Source organism: Dicentrarchus labrax, unplaced genomic scaffold, assembly GCF_905237075.1.
Source record: "Dicentrarchus labrax unplaced genomic scaffold, dlabrax2021, whole genome shotgun sequence".
Classification (NCBI taxonomy): Eukaryota; Metazoa; Chordata; class Actinopteri; family Moronidae; genus Dicentrarchus; species Dicentrarchus labrax.
In genome coordinates this window covers 20,804,086-20,821,762 of record NW_026136701.1, presented here as the reverse complement: position 1 = coordinate 20,821,762, position 17,677 = coordinate 20,804,086, and the positions used below count along the sequence as shown (strand labels likewise).

The 17,677-nt window shown below is 40.3% G+C and overlaps 1 protein-coding gene and 1 long non-coding RNA gene across 10 annotated transcripts in view; one reads left to right on the top strand and one right to left on the bottom strand.

Annotated features, from left to right (window-relative positions):
- LOC127367977 (uncharacterized) overlaps positions 1-17,677 on the bottom strand; it is a 269,916-nt gene that overhangs the window by 194,490 nt on the left and 57,749 nt on the right. The gene's annotated exons all lie outside the window — the stretch shown is intronic.
- LOC127367919 (microtubule cross-linking factor 1) overlaps positions 1-17,677 on the top strand; it is a 72,203-nt gene that overhangs the window by 38,590 nt on the left and 15,936 nt on the right. For 8 of the 9 annotated variants that reach the window (XR_007885565.1, XR_007885564.1, XM_051408180.1 and 5 more), the window contains exons 6-10: positions 2,604-2,750; positions 5,405-5,506; positions 6,510-6,734; positions 9,285-9,455; positions 13,599-13,766. Coding sequence is in view for 7 of the 9 variants with exons in the window: in XM_051408180.1 (XP_051264140.1) it covers positions 2,604-2,750; positions 5,405-5,506; positions 6,510-6,734; positions 9,285-9,455; positions 13,599-13,766 (813 nt within the window). In the remaining 2 variants the exon portion in view is untranslated. The remainder of the gene's footprint in view (positions 1-2,603; positions 2,751-5,404; positions 5,507-6,509; positions 6,735-9,284; positions 9,456-13,598; positions 13,767-17,677) is intronic. The other variant, XM_051408187.1, reaches the window with a different exon arrangement.

The following is a 17,677-nucleotide window of genomic DNA, read 5'->3' as shown; positions in this document are numbered from 1 at the left end:
AGTGAGCTGGGGTTAGATAGACTTGAAAAAATCCAAACCTATCCTATTAAAGCCTCACATTTAGTGCCAGCGCAGGGTGACATAGCAGGACCCTCCACTCCAACACGAGCCACCCAGCTCTACCACACTGGCACCACCGCCACCCTTTTCCCCTGACCCACCGCCACCACCATCGCTTCCTGCCGCTGCCACATTCACATCTGCATCTCCATGCACATCCTCATAGCCAGCAGCCCTGCCTGCCTGCTTCTCCCTGCACTCACTGTCTGCAGCTGTCCTGCTTCCAGTCAGCCAGGGTGCTTAGGAGGGTGCTTGAGAGGTTGCTTGGTATGATTGGAGTAAGTACTAAAGGAAAGTTATGGCAGCTTCTTCCATTTGGCTCAATTCAAAAGCTTTTCCTCACATAGCGTTAACTGTTGCATGATGACAAAGTTTAGGAAATATTTCTCTCTTTATAACTTTACTACACCATGCTATCATTTGTATGACTCATTATAACACATAAATGGTGTAGCTATTATGTTTGCACAATTTATCATTACACACACAGACACACGTGGGATTGGTTACTCCATGGTGTTGCCATGGAGACGAAGCATAAAAATGTGTGTGCACTGTCTAAAATAACCTCTGTTGAATAAAAAAAGAAAAGAGTTGCATGCCGCTGTGTGAGCTGCCTGTGGAAGAACCTCGCTGGCTGGCATCCCGCTTTCTGTTATTGTTTTATTGCAGCTCAGTCAACATGTCAACATACTGTGTACTCTTCCAAAGCTGGTTCATTATCTCTGTGCTGCATGATCAGGCAGACATCTTGGATGTCCTTTCTAATCAGCCAGACTGTCGTATGGAGTAAAACAAACAGCTCTTCAAACATGTCTCACTTCAAGAACCCAATGTGCTTTGTAGAGATAATAGACTGAAGCTGCCTCCATGCTCATTCTACCCAATGACTTGTTTCTGCTTTGCTCCTCTGCCTGTAGGACTCACTGATTAGTCTGGGTGAAGCTGGGTGGTTTAGTCAAAGCTAACCACTGTACTAACAACTCACACCTGTTCAAAGCAATAAGGCCTTCGTCCTTTAAGAGCTGTTGAAGATGAGAAGTTGTAGAATCGTGGAGTTTTAAATGTAATAGACTACAGAGCAAAAAACTGCAGCAGCAAAGGGTCGGGTATACAGTGAAGGTATATAAATAATATATTTTCTAAAAATGAAGATATGTCCAGAAACGCATTCACCAGAGAAAAGAAAAATATGTTTTCTCACAATTACTTCTAAGTTCAATCATTTTATTATGTTTATCTCGTAATAACTTTGAGCTCATAATTATAGTTAGTATGACTTTCAGATCTTGTAATTATGGTGTCTGGATTTTGAGATAAAGTATACAGCACACTGTTTCAGTACCTTCAGACCATCAAATAAAGTTAGGATTATGAAATATTGTGAGATTAAAGTTTAAATATGAGTTTCTCATAAGTGCGAGATGTTTATCTTGTCATTTGTGACAGGTATTCATCTTTGTAATTATCTTTATTTCTATTATTTTATTATTATATTAACAACATTTTGATCCTCTGACCATCAGGTAAAATTCAAAGGTCTCTTTAATTATAATTATGAGGTTTTTAAGAGATAAAAGTGTTGTAAATACAAGATAACAGTTTCCAATAATTTTGAGACACTTCATCATAATTACAAGCTATAAAAGTCAGAAATATGACAATATGCCTGTTTTTCCTCCTTTGGTGAATGCTGTAGCTACTCATTCGGCATGATAGCATAAAGTTCTTGCAAGCTCACTTACAAAAAATAAAATGTGGACACTGCTACGAAAACGGGGGGCAACTAGCATGGCGCTTGTCTTAAAGCTCGACTGAAGCCTCAGATGCCTCCAGTGTATTTTAAATGCTGTAATGTCTGAAAACAATGTGCATCATACAGGCTCAAGACGCAACTTTCCTTAGTTGACTGCTTCCACAACGCACACGGCTGTGCACCGGCATGTGTTGAAAACCTTTTGGCGTGCTAGCTCTCGCTCTGCAGTTTGCCGTGGTATCTCTCAGCTGTTGGTTTGGACTCATGTATCCCTCATTGCATGCGCTTCATAACAAGTGTTTTGCATTCTTTTCCCCCCCAAATCCCTCTCTTTGTTCCTCTTTGTGTTCCCGCCAGATGTTTCAGCCCATGATTTTGTTCATCCTCATCCTCGTTCTCTTCTCATCTCTCTCATACGCCGTCATCTTTAAGTTGGTCTTTCTCTTTGCGCTTTTCTTCGTACTCTAGTCCGTTTGTTCTTCTCCACACCGTGTAGTCTGTTAGTTAATTTCCCCCCTCTGCTTATATTCTTTACCCATTTTCTGTATGTTTTTTTTTTTTATTGTTTTTTTCCCCCACCTGCTTTCTTTCCTCGTCCCCTCACCCCGTTTGTTGTCCTCTGTCTGTTTTGTCCACAATCCACCTCACACATCTCCCTCCCCAAAAACCACCCACCTCCACTACCTGCACCCCTGTTCCCTGCACCTGTCACCCCCCCTAACCCCTTACACCCACACCGTCCTCACCCCCCTTCCTTCCCCTTCCCCCTACCCCACGTCACTCACAGTCCGGTCAGAGGGATGAGCTGGAGTGGCGTCTAGGACAGGAGCGAGGCGTGGAGCCCCAGAGCCAGAGCCAGGGTTGGGGCCAGGCCCAGAGCAGGGGAGCCACGGGACTCACTAGGTACCACAGGCCCCTGGCTTTAAGAGCAGAGGTCAGTGCCTCCTCCCTCCTCCATCTCCCTTCCACCTGTGGGACTGAGTTGACACTGGCTCCACCATGAGCCCCGTTCACAGGGCCTTCTGTTAACTTGAACCCTATTTTCTAATAATTTAAATTGATTCAAAGACAAATCTGTTTTTCTTCTTATATAAAGTGACAAGTCTTTTCTTTTCCCATGGTGAGCTGTTGAGAAATACAGCTCTGTAGACGCTTTTAATTTGGCAGAGTTTAGATAGAAGACATTCAGGTAAATATATGAATGAAAAAAACCTGAGGTCAATGCAAAATGCAGTTTGAAAGATGTCATATTGTAGTTAAATCTAAAAGATAGAGTAAATGTCCTGAACACTGAACACGTTTAAGGGGCTTCTGGGGGTTATTTTTTGAATATCTGTTGGCCTGAGAATCAATGCAAGAAAGACTTAACTTGCCCTATAGTGAAGATATTGATAACATCTACAGGTACAAGTCATAGTGTGTCAACTTTATTTACTGTACTTCCATATATATCCATTTAAAGTCAGTCCTCTTCTCACATCTCAACCAAAATTTATAAAGTGTTTCCGAGCAGACTGTATCATAAATTTGGCTGATTTTGAATCACAGAGGATCAAAGAGTTTGTTCTGATCAGAAGGCCACTCAGTCCAGCATGTCTAGTGCGACTCCAGCCACAGTCACTTTTTGATGCTGAACACGACTTCACTTCATTCACTTGCTCACAACTTTCACACTAAATATCCACTCCTACAGCCACTGATTGTTATTTTACTTTCACTCTTTTTGGTTTAACATTTTCTTTTTAAATTTGTCCCATGTGCCCCTGGACATTTTGTGATTGATTTACTCCTTTTTTGAAGAAACAAGTAGAAAGTAGATCTCACATTGCTCCAAAGAGGAGTTTATATCTGCTGGTAGGCAGTTTGTCGCCCTCTAAAACAGTGTGAGACAGCAGCCACGCTCAGCTACGGTATATTGACCTGTTAGGCGTATGTATGCACTCAGTGTCTGCACACAGTGCACTCTGTAGTGATGCCCTCTGGCACCGGTTCATCACCACCGGCTGCACTGTCATGCCTCGACTCAGCAAAATTAAATGTATGTTAAAAAAAAGTGCAGCTTACACAAAAGTGTCATAATACACGTTAAAACGACACACACAGAGAAGATCAAAGAGCGCAGTCCGGGAGGCGAGCGATAACCTTGCTGCCGCACACATCAGCTCAGATCTGTTAAATCCTTCAGTGACTCGGCTGTTTAATAAACCAGCTGTGTAATCGCAGGACGCTCATAATCGCTGCCTCATGGTTGTGTTCATAGAGAAATTGCTATCTGTTATGTAATGCAGAGTACTGGCAGCGGTGATGTGACACATCACTATTACAGTTACAGTTATAGCACATCCGTGTGGATTTCTTTGTGTCCCTGTGCTTTTCTGCCACAGTTTAATCTGGGAGGTGAAATGAATGAATGGGAAAGCAGCTTGGATATGGCAGGATTAGCACTGCACTGTAGGCCTGTGTGATTTGCATTTGACATTGGGCTGACAGGGAGGGGATCCAGGGTCAGCGCACACTGAACAGCTCAACTTACGGTCGGAGGGTGCAGTCGCACGCAGGATAGAAGAAAGAAGTTATGAACCGCTGCAGTTCCCAAATTTAGTCTATACTTTGAGGACAGACAGGGAGGTCTCGTCAGACGAGTTGAAGGATAATCATTACATTTAAAACCATAAACATAAGCATCTCATTTCCCTATGAGCATTTATTCACCTGTAGTGAACAAATCAAACCTCACATCCTTTCGGTTCCTATTGCGATTGCTGTATTTGGCACTTAAGAGTTGCTTTTTTTTTTAAATATTACCTTTCAAAGGGCAGCTAATACCATTTCAATGATGTTTAGTATTATTTTGGTGATAGAAACCATGATTTAGATGCAGCTCTTTCGCTGATAATACAGTGACAGTATTATTTTGCCCCTCTCAGTTTGTTGGCTAACTTAAAAAAGGAAGTCAAGTTAGAAATAGTTTGACATTTTGGGAAATACACTTATTCTCTTTCTTGCCAACAGTTAGGTGAGAAGATTGATATCTCTAAACATAAAGTTACAGCCAGCAGCTGGTTAGCTTAGCTTAGCATAAAGACTGGAAACAGGGGGAAACCGCTAGCTTAGCTTTGTCCAAAGGTGCATTCAGCTCAGCTTCAGGCATCAATCTTATCATCTAAGTTTCCCAAAATACCAAACTGTTACTTTAAATATTTATATAGTGTCGTTTGAGGTTTGATCAAAAAGCTTTGATTTTGCTAGATGAAGAAATATGAAGTGAAGCTCAAAATGTGCTGCATTAAATTATAATAATTTCCTGAGACGTTGCAGAAGAAGATATATTGGGTTTCTACTTTTGTGAGAAAGTCAGATCTCATCTGAGGGTTTTCAGTGCTCAGTAAATTTTAGTTCTGCAGTGGAAAATTGAAGAGAACAAATATAATCAAGTGTAATCATCTCACACATAAATCCCTGTGATTTTGTCTATCAAATATAGTTTTTACAGAGAAACACACAGAAAGATAGTGAGATATCAATATATGATGTAATTAAACCAAAGTGTTTGTAAAGTAACTGTGTGCTGTGGTGTTGTGGGTTCAGCTCCGGGACACGCCTGCTTCCGACATCCAGTTTCGTCTGGATCATGAACGAAGGCTGCGAGTGGCGACGGAGGAACGGGAGGCTGTGGTTTCTCTGCCTCAGGTACAATAATGCAGTCAGTCACGCCTTCATGTTTAAATCCCTTCAGAGCGTAAGAACACCGGTATCACACTTCACTCGTTCTGCAATCTTTGCTGAAGTTTGAAGATGATTTTAATTAAGTGTCACCAGAGGAGAGGGAAGAAAGTTTTTGCTTTTGCGTCTAACATGCCAACCTGACTTAATTCATGTAAACATGACATTCAAAATATCATCAACTTGACTTTGTAGTAGAAGTATTGGCCTATGTTTTAAAATATAAGCTTTTTGTCATTTTAAACACACAAAAACATACAGCATCATTCAGAGCATGAAACTATTAGCCTTTTTTTTAAGTGAAAATGCTAAAAATTATCTGGTTTTTGCTTCTCAAATGTAAATATTTAACTAGTTTCCCTTCATTTCCTGAAATTAAACAAAATACCTTTGACTTTTGTATGGTGGTCAAACAAAAGATGCCATTTGAATATCTTAATTTCTCTTTGGTAAATTGTAATGGGCATTAAGTACTACTTTTTGGACAAAATAACTATAAAATTATATATTTTTTAAATGATTACAGATAAATATCTGGTAAATACCTCTCACCAGTAGAACTTAGTAAAAATTGTGTGAGATAACATATCTATAACCTGACCAGTGCCAGATGGTTTGTTACACAGAGCCATCTGGTGCAGTCGTCGTTGGAAACTATCTGTCTATCATCTTCTATCACGGCGAACTTCAACCAATCAGATCAATGAACCATATAACGTAGTAAAACTCGTATTAAAGTCAGTCGGGAGAAGAGTGAAAACATCTTTCATATCGAGAAAAGACTTCAGTGCCTGTCGTTGCTCTTCTTTCAATGAAGAAATACTCTCCACTTCTTATATAATTGATGCTAGAAGCATCTACTCTAACCTCTTTAGCAGCCCCCAGGATTCAACTCACATGTCACTTATTTATTAAACTCATGAATTATAAATTTTATGGACTATGTAACTCGATCCTTTCCCTCCTGAAGCAGGAAGATGAGCGTTTGCGTCTGGAGGCCCAGCGTGGAGGTCTGGAGCTGCAGGGTCTTCAGAGTCATGAGGTGCCCTGGACTCAGGAGAGAACCATGCTGCAACAAGAGGTCCGCCTCTTCAGACGCAACACCATCATCTTCTACATGAAGCTCAGGTGGATCCTTATGCACTGGAGGCTTGGCCTCAAGGACGACTCCAGAGAGGAGACAGGGCACCCGGAGGTGAGTCAGGAGTTTGGGTGTAGAAGTTTGGTTGCATGGGACGGTCACAAAGGTACTAAAGCATATCAGGTTGCAGTTTGAGTCATTAGGAAAGAGATGAAACAACATCCTGAATCATTTTCAGTCCTGAAGCACTTTGAGGTGTGAACTTCCCACCAGGCTGCAGGTACTTCAGCAGGGCTGATTGATAGGCTGTTAATTGGTTGCCCGGCTGATCGACTCCATTTGCTGCGCAGCTTGTTGATTCAGCGGTCGATGCTTCACTATTTCTCGCTATCTTCTCTGGCTCCTGGTTGATTAAACTCCTAATTTGTGAGGTTCATGTTTTGCTGGGAATGTTCACATGATGAGTGGAGACTACTGAGCAGTTTGACCAAGTCTTTTCCCTCTGAATGTTCTGCTGATGGAGTTTGAGGTCCTGTAATTTCTGCTCACACTGTCCACCCAGTTCCTCATGTTTATACTAAAAAACTCTGTCTGTGCTTGTTGTGTAATATTTTTCTTCTATCGAGGTATTGGCACTTTTTTTAATGTAATTCTATATTACTAAATGATTCTGTCCTGGCTCATCATCTTATTCATGCAGCACCTTGTCGTGAAACCTAATTTGTGCCTACAGATGGTGCAGCCGTAAGGAGCCCACGTGTACCTCGCTGGATGTTTACCACACGTCCTTGACTTGACATTGAATCCCAGCAGAACATTTTCTCAAGTCTGGGTTTATTTTTAAAGCCCCTAATCCTGGCTACAGTTTCAGTGCCCCTCAATTTTTATAAACCAGGTGGAAACAAGACAGAATGGCCCACTTCCAATGTCCTCCCTTACGGACGCTCGTTCCTGATTAGTCTGCAAGGGTTCAGACCCACAGTGTAATGGACTTTTGTAGACTTTTTGAAACTTTTCTGCACACTTGTACGTTTGCAGACTTTCTTTGAGTTATTACCATAGTGTTCTGATGTTAAATGCAATGGCAGAGGAAATCAAAGAAATCATAAAGTTTTATTTACTCCACCTTTATTTATAAAGAGATGAGAGCAGTTCACTCTCTTTTGCTTTGTGTACACTGGACAGTTAAAGTGAAAAAAACAACAACAATTAAATAACATTCAAACTTGTACAGCTGTAATTAAAAAAAGGAAGAACAGGAGAAATGGTTAAAGAAACAAACTGAGTTAAAGAACCAGTGTGTAAGATTTAGTGGCAGCAAAACCTGCCCTATTGTAGAGCCTATGTTCAATTTGTCCGTTTTAGGCTACTGTAGAAACATGGTGGACTCCAGAGGACCCGCTCCCTCTGTAGATAAAAACAACTTATTCTAAGGTAACAAAAACACAACAGTGGTTATTTTCAGGTGATTATACACTAATGAAAACATACCTATGAATATTATTAGGAATGTTACAATCAACTACGATCCAGGGTTCATATGATTCTTTCACAATATTAAATTGAAGACAAATTACTCTAGATTCTATTATTTCTCACACATAAATATATATATATATCTTTTTTATTAGTACTTATGTTAGGTATGTGCAAAACAACATTTGTCTTGCTTTCTTGCCATGTTTTGTCTGTTATCTTCTTAACTAAATTTAACCTTAAATTTCTGACTTAGAGAAGCCAAAAAGCTGCCACACCTCTGATTTTAAATTTAAAGACTTCACCTGCGACCACCATGCATTTGTGATATGATACAGCTACCGACACGAGTGATGCAGGATGTCGAACAAGCAGATTCAAAAGTGCTATGAAGTGTATCACAATTAATTTTTCATCACATTTAGATTTTTCCAAATAAATCCTCCTAAATGTTAAATGTTAAATGTTACTGGACACTGGACACACTGGAGAAATATATCAAACTGGGCCTTTTTTCCCCAAGATTTGTTTTGGGAATCTCCGGGATGAGACACTCCTTAGCTCTAGTAAATCAGTGAGTTTGGCTGTACTATAGAAGAGATTCAAGATATATTGGCTGTTTTCCTAGAAGGGCATCATAAATTTATACTAAGGAGTAAAGATCTACTCTAACTGATCAAGAGGGCCAACCAACCCTCCTGTAAAACAGTTTTATCTCAGATGATAGAAAACATCTAAAGCACATGTCTACCTCTTTGTTATATGAAGGCATGATCATGTTGTTAGTGTTCAGTGCTTAGGCATTGATTTCATTCATGGACTTTTCCCATAATTCTCTGCAGACTTTTACCCCGTGTCAAATATCGGTGGCGTACTAGTTTCTCTTTAAATGCATAAAATGAGCCACTTACTTAGTATCCAGTTACAAAACAACACTTTTTGCATCAAGACCTAACTAAATACATCCATACACAGCTATAAATGTGAGAGCTTGTTTGTGTGCATTAGGTAGTGATGGTAAAAAACTCATGCAGGGTGCTTCTCTTCCTTCTACCCATTGCATGCTGGGAAAGGCTCAGCAACTGTGAGCCTGAAACAGAATTTGTTGGAACACACAAAAAAAAAAAAAAATGAGTGCATGAATTAAAACTCAGGCGGCTTTTCATGGCTGTGTATCATCTGTTCCAGTTTGAGAAGTTGGAGGGCATCCCAGAGTTGGGAGTGATAATGGAGCAGGCGGAGGGGGAGTCGGCGCGAGACGACAGACTGTGTTTACCGCAAACTCCAGGGGACGTCCCCGATCCCGGGCCCGTCGTACCTCTGCCGTCACCTGATCGACACCTGCAGCATCAAAGACAGGTACAAATCCTAGATTAGATAGAAAACTGCAACTCTACTCGCTCCACTTAAACTGAACATTATTGAACATCATTACATTTTTTATTCAATCCACCATTTTGTGATCTAGACTGAATAATGAATAATAAAGTTACAGTCCAGCCTGTTCACTGTGAGTGCCGCTGTTGCTTGAGAAACATCCCTCTGAAGATCTTCTGTGTAAAATAATTGATGGAGCAGACACATTATTTATTGGCTGCCAGCTTTTAGATAAATGAATCCCTAAATTTAAAATGGATGGACTTGCGCACTGACTGACGGTATTCCCTCAGAACGTCATACAAATCTGTTGTTATATTTAGATCATTTTTTAAAATCCAGCCAGTCCAGTGCGCCTGGATATGTGGAGCCTCTGGGCTGCAGGTCAGTATGTTCAGCCAGGATACTTGATCATTTACACTTTCTTCCTTCTGGCTGAAGCTCCAGTGACTGTAGGAATACATTTTTTATTTATTTCAATCATGGGAGTCTCAGGCTCAAATCTTCAAATTAAAGTAAAAACATCAGAATCAATCAAAGATTTCATATTATTTTAAATTTTTAGGTATTACAGCAAAATAATGGTTTGTTGAAGGTTTATTATTAAGCTTTATTGTCATTTCACTATACAGGATTGCAAAGTTGAATGCTCCACACTACACACATAGAAAATATATATAAGACTAAAGAATATATAAAAATACAATCAAAACATTTAAGTAATCGTGACAAATGCTATAGTTACACAATAAGCTATTATACAGTGACATACTGTATAAACATATATAAATACACACACATAATGAACATTATAACTCTGAAGTTGCATGAATGTATATTTCCTCCAGTAAATTGCTGTATTGAGAGTTTTTGGAGCCTTTCATTATTTTTCTCATTCATTTTAATTGTGTTCAAATGAATGTTTGGCAGGCGTTCATTAGAGCTGTTTGGCATGGTATGCAGATGAGAATTTTTGGCCTAGATAACAAGTTAGAGGCAGCAATTATTTTGAGTACACCCAGTTTTAGGCTTATTGTTCGAAGTGTAACACGGACTCTCAGTTACATGCAAAGAAGACAAAAGGAGCTGTGTTCTTCGGGCCGCTGAATGTTTCAGAGGAGGACATACCCATACTTACCCAGACGTAGCGTGTGTTGAGATCTACTTTTCAGTACATGCAGTCGACCACTTTGCCCCTCTGTAAAAGTAAAGAAAGTAAGCATTTTGGGTTGGATGCATTATTAAACGGCCTTAAGTGCTCGACTTTGTCCCGTGTTTTGATTTTTCCACAACATCATAAAAAAGGTTTGTACAGTGATCTGACATTTACTCTGTGTTGCAGTTTTTCCAGTTTTAACAAGCGTGCCCAGTAGACTATATTAAGCTTTATGCATGAGAGAAGAAACGCTGACTTGCTTTAGTAAGCATTTGCACACATGGCTACTACAGCAGAGCAGAGCAGAGCACAGATGATAATTCCTGCAGCCAGAGCGAGATAATAGTATGTTAAGCCGTAAAGAGGTCACTGGAAGTTTTCAGCGAAGACTTGGACATAATTTAGGCACTTTGGCAGCTTGGTGAGGGAAATCCTGATTCATTCCCTCTGGTCCTGCCAATGTCTGATACTGCTGAAGTGTTTAAGTATAGATAAATACTGTAAATACTGTTGATTTTCCCACGGTGGTTGTGAACTTTCATCACATTTAGTGTAGGTAAACTCTGGTTGGCTCACTGCGAGAGGCACCTGAGTTTGAACCTTCTGCGTCACAGCTCCTTGTACTCTGGTTTACTCTAAAATCAGCAGACATGCGTGTGAATTATTAAAAATACTCAATGCATCTTGCCAAAGCTCCTGGAGGCTAACTGCTGCTAAATAGTTGTGGATGTAGGATAAATTTCCCCATGGGGAAAGATTTAAAAAATAGCTTAAAGTCTAAATGTGTAAAGTTGTCTGTGTTGTTGCTTTTGGTCCAGTCACTGGGTCAGATCTGTCGGAGTTGGGTGCTTTCTGCCACAATGTCTGTCTTGATCCAACCAATAGGGTGCAAAGGTTGGACATATTTAAATTCGACATGTTCTGGCTTTAAATTAAAGGTACCTACTAGAAAGGATGTCCTGGAACACCTGGAAATTGATTTAAATGATCAAATATCATGTAGATAATCTACGTTGTCCTGGAGATGTTTGTGTTTTAGTCTGTGCTGTGGCCAAATTATTGAATCAAGAAAAGCTCCTGGAAAAAGTGGGAACCCTGTTGGACCGTTAGACCACTAGTGGTGCTAATGAGTATTTAGTCCTGTAACAGAAGAAGACTGGTTTGTGGGGTCCTGGTGGTCCTAGTGGTTCAGACTCATAGCAATAATGTAAACCAGTTTGGTTCTTTCTCTCCTCATTTCAGCTGTTAAGTAACAGTAGCAAACATGGATGTAAAATCTCCTTTGCAAATGAGTTATAAAGAAGGAAACACATTGGTTAGGCTGCATTTTGGTGAGAAACTCTGAATTAAAACATATTTATTCACAAGAAAACTCCACCAGAAAACTCCAGAAAAGAGTTATTTTTTGCTGGTTATACTGAGGCTGTATTGAAGTGCTCTGTCCCTTTTTATCACCTGAGCTCATATCGTGTTCTCGGCTGCGGCTGGCAGGGCCAGCAGGGCTGCAGTGATACACCGAGGTGATGTTTTACTCACAGAGTCCTTTGTGCTTCGCTGCCTCCTGCCAAGACCTGGAGACTCTCTGCAGCAGGACCACCAGAGGCAAACAGCTCTCTGAACAGACTCTTCAGGAATAACATGCTGTTCTCTTCACTGTGACCCAGTGGATGTCGCTGCTCATATAGCCTGAAGCCTGAGTTATAAACTCAAAGCCAGATCTTAAATGTGACTGTCTAAACTTTCTCAATCCCCTCTGCACAGTAATTGGACTAAAATAAATCAGCATCGTTGTTGTCTAGTTGCAGCTTTAATTACTGCACAACTCAGAGGTTCCTAAAGGATTTCACTTAATTTCAATTGATCGGTTGTAGGACATTTGACTGCAACCTTGTATTTACATGCATCCACTGTTTTAGTTCTTTAAAGTCCAAGTAAGAAAGCAAAGGTTGCATCCTCAGTTATATTGTACCCCTATTTAACAATGTATTTTTATGTTGAAATATTTTTTTCTTCCTGTAAAACAAAATGTGACACCTGCTTACGTCAGCATGAACTAACCGATAATAACCAATAATATCGATATAAGCGAAGATGAATTAGTTAGCTATCAACAGCATGGTGTTTTCTGGTTATGGTCTCACTGATTACTGTACAAAAACACAACTTTATCAGTGATTTGGGATCAAATTTTAAGAGAAAATATTGTCGGGTTTCCCATCCAACATCCTCCGGCTGCTCTGGCTTAACTCAGCCGCTGTAGCTGCTGTAGCATGCAACCGAACGGGGCTCAGCAGCCTCCCAGTGAACACAACCTCTGAGACAGACGGAGGCCAGTTTAACTATTGATAACAGTAATGTTACCAAAAAACCCCACCACTATATTTTATTCTCTGCCATCAAACTGTCCTCAATCAACATCTGGACGTACTGTTCACTGGGAGCTCCCAGCATGCCAGAGTCAGCTAATGGGTCCATTATAGCTGCTTGACTCGGGGGACGTAACATACAGCAACACTAGCTGCCTGTTTTTAGAGGAAATATGTAAATATGTGAAAGCAAATAGCTCTCTGATTTCTGTTTCATGTGAAGAAAGGATAGATGGGAAAGGACATAGACTTTTTCTAAAAGGAGGACAAGGAGACAGATGGGAAAAATGATGGAGAAACTCAAGTCAAATTGATTTATAAAGCACTTACAAAGCAGGTTTGTCCCAGAGTGCTTTAAAGAGAAACAAAGGACACAGGCCCAGATAAAAACAAGAGACATCAAGATAAAGAAAGAACCTGCTGAACTTGCCATGTTCATGTGTGTGTGTGTGTGTGTGTGTGTGTGTGTGTGTGTGTGTGTGTGTGTGTGTGTGTGTGTGTGTGTGTGTGTGTGTGTGTGTGTGTGTGTGTGTGAGGTTGCTGGATTAACCTTCCCTATTGTGTATTTTTGCTGATAGTTTTGTCTGAATTCCCTCTGTGCAGTTCGGGGAGAACCGGCAAGTGCTGCAGGCCGTGCGGACGCTGCTGGAGGAGTTTCGGGAGGAGCTGCAGGACGAGGAGACGCAGCGATGCCAACTGCAGCAGTCCTACGCCAATGACAAAGCTGCCTGGGAGGTCAAGTGGGCAGAGATGAAGTGCCAGGTCGCCCAGGTACAGATGGCGTCTCAGTGCCCACCTTAAAGGGACAGGACACAATCTGGTGCAGAAAGCTAGTGGTGCATTCAATAAGCAGCAAGGTGACAGTAAACATGTTGCCTTCTCCACGCATGAAATCCCACTCAGAGGCAACCGCTAACAAGTCGACAACAACAAATCCTTTAGTTTTTTTACCCGTTGGTTCGGGCCAATCAGCGTCATTTTAAAAGTGGAAATGAAGTTCTGTCTTAATCAATATCGCAAGTGACAAACAAATGGACAGAATCCAATTTATAATCACCCCTCAACAATTAAATTAGAAAAGAGGAAGGGCTGCTTACAATAAGACAAAATATAAAATGATGAGTCACTTGCTTGGCACCCTGTAATGGGTATATTCTGTCATTGTGCAAACTAATTAATTCAACACTGTGCCTAATTGTTTGATGTGCCTCTAAGCATTTCATACAGAACTCAAGACAGCTGTTAAAGCACTCTTTCAAACTCCCAATGGGAGTTTAACTACTGTGTATATTAAGAAGAGAGTATCTTTATCTCAGCTGACATGAAGGCTGATACCAGTCTTGGACGGAGGCCGCTGATTGAGGATTTTTGTGTCAATAAGAAAAATATTTAAACAGGTTTTAACTAGTCGCTAAAGCGTCACAGCGAGGATTTTAAGGAAAACTTAAAAAATATACACAGTAGGTGTCTATATCTGAGCTTGTCAAACACTGAAAGAAGCCTATTAAGTATTTGTGATTGTTAAAACATAAAAAGAATACATAATACAGACTGAATTGTATTAAAAATGTCCTAAAATTATCAGTAAAACTCATCTCTGATGCAATATTCTTCTCAAAATTCGTCCAAATTGCTCTTTTTACACAAACTTCCTGCAGTTGTTGCGTTATTACTATTTGGGTTCATTGTACAGTTTATAAGTTGTTCTGAACTGCTGTTGTTATGCATTGAATGTTATATGAAACACAGTCAGGGGTCGTGAGTGTTTGGAACCACTGCTCTGTATGACCTACAAACATCAGCAAGAAGCTATTTCTGTGTAGTTATTCTTAACGCTTGCCACTAGTTTGGATTCCCCTCGAAATCAATGAAACAAGACGCTAGAAACCGCTTTTGTATCAACACAAAATGAGAGTTCCTTGTAGGACAGGGGTCTCAAACTACCGGCCCTCCACCTCCTCCTTCCGGCCTGTAACATGATGTTGAAACTATAATATAATCTCAATAATTTAATATCCAATTAAAATAAAAACATTATTCTGTTTTTTAAAAAGGCAAAAGGTGTCCACGAATACATGTAAAGGTTTTTAGGGCTTTATTTGTTTGGCTGTGAACAACAAAGAAAATAGAAATAGAAAAGGATTATACAGAAGTATGATGTTAGTAATGGAAATACTTTGAATAATGCGTTTTCTTCTAGTACTTGAATGTTTAAGTGGCCCTCCCATGTAGAGATAATACCAACAGTGGCCCCAAGCCACTGTAGAGGCTTTAAATGTGAAATGATTACATTAAAGACCTTCAAGATTACGATTGTTCTTGTAAAACAGCATTTACAACATTGCGGGACACTAGAACTCATCACTAACACCCAGGAAAAGAACTTTATTTAATGGTTTCTGGGTATTCAGACCAAAAGAACAAAAACAGCACACCATTATAAAACACAAAAGGATTAAATCTGGCCCAAAAAAGGCCAGTTTGACTGATTTTAAAGGTTTATAGATGCCAAAACGCTGCAGAGCAGTTTGTAATATTGTGATACAGGGTTTTATAACTCTGTTACCAAGCTATCACAGTGATAATTGATTAGAAAAGTTAGTTGCATTTGTTGCTTTCAGCCCTAATTCTGCACATAATGGCTTTAGATTTAAATCCCACTGCATGTACAGATCTGTGTAGTCATGGTCAACCTTAATATATTGGCAGTGTGCATCATGAATAGATGATATCGCTCAGTATCCTCACACCCTAGTTCTACTATGTGGGTTGTAATTTCATGGTAGACCAAACGATGTGCGAAGTTTGCAGAGAGAGGAAGTGAATTTGCAAGAAAGGCGCAGCAGTGTGTCCCAGAGGGATATTGAAACCACGTTGTACAGATGGGCATCGCGGTCAGAGCCTCATTGTCTGCTGTGTCTTGATTTAAACTCCAGATTTTCGTTCCCCTTTCGAGAGGGGAGAGCACGATCTGGAATCAGTTTCAAGATATTGAACATGTTTCTTTACCACCATGTTGGAAGATGAACCCACAGTGAATTTTTCCTCAGCTTTATCTGATGAACTATAGCTTTTAGGAACCAATTAAGACGGGTTGAGTAAGAGGAGGATCTTTTTAAACTCTTGTGCACTAATCTGAACAGCTAGTACATGGTTCATATCCTTCCACAGAGCTGAGGTGGCTCTGATAAAACCCCACTGAATGATTTACTTGCTCCACTGTGCTTCGTTCTGATGAAGACTTCAGAAATATGCCCCTAAACTAAGCTGTTTTTTCATATTCAGGATCATTACGCAGCCCAGCAGAGCAGAGCAAAGCTGGAAATTACCCTCACCTGTGTATTTATACGTGGATATAAGTAGTGATTACTTTTGAGGGGGGGTCAGTGTTACTGTCAGGTATTAATATCATTGCTCAGGCTGGCTCTTGTTTCATACACTGGCATAGTGTGAAGCCTCCTAAATAACTGTCTATTTTTATGACGTCTTGGCTCTTAGCATTCAGTCAGCAGCTATTACTGTACATGTCTCCTCCAGTGTGTATTCAGACAGTTTTAAAACCTCAATATAAAAGTCTACAAGACAAACATTTGTGAATGGGGAGTTATGTAAGCTGGTGTTGGGAGACAGCCTTGACTTGCTCTTCACACAGCTCCAGTACTGCAGACGCGGGTTTGTACCATTATGTTTGCCGAATCAAAGCTCGTCTGAAGATTACAAAGCTCTGTTCTGCCCAGAAAGGAGAAGCTTCACTCTGTCGCTCTGCAGCTTTGAAGATTTCTGCAGCACATCTGAATCCTCGGGTTATGCCCCCCCTCTACCGGCCCCCCAACCACCGCCAGCGAGTGGTTTAAAATATAAATTTGGGAGGTCAGCCCTCGCTCATGTCTGGACTGTGTGTTCCTGTCAGCTACAAGAGAAAATACTGGTACTTTGGGAAACCTTCGAGTCATCTCATTGTGTTTGTTTGTGAGTAGGAGACTGAAAAAGAAGCCCTGTGTTAAAATAAGGCCTGTGTTGGAGGGTGTGTGGACCATTTATTCAAGTACTGTAACAAGGAACTTGCCTTTTGTTGATTCTGGCGGCCCCTGTGGACAAAAGCAGTAGTGTTTCCACCACCTAGTTGCATTGATTTTAATGGGAATCCGACTTAATCCGACCCAGTGGAAGGCATTAACAGTAACTATATAGAAATAACAATCGTGAGACAAAATGCTTTGTCTCAAAGCTGAAAACAGTTTGTGAAAACAGTTTGTGACAACAAGCTACATGGTTCTCAGTTTGATCTGTGAATTTGAAGGTTTATCCAACGACAATCCCTCTGAACTTGTTCTCTTAATATTTATTTAGGCTGTTTGTTTAAATAAGCAGCCCCAGTGGGCCGTGTCATCACTAGGTTGTTCATAAATTGTGTTGTTATGATGAGAATACACATAATAAGCTACACATTCACTGATTTAATCCACTTTGACACTCATTTATAATTTAGCGGCTGTGTGAGTGCTTGACTTTACTTCTCTTTTCAGTTTTCATTGTTTTATTTACCAAAAAAAACTGATTAAAAGATCAAAAAGTGAAGATCAGAAGAGCGAAATATTGTTTGTCTATTTGTCATGTAAAATATCTCAGACACTGCTGTTTGGATTTATACAAAACTTTAAGAAATGAAGCATCTCACGACT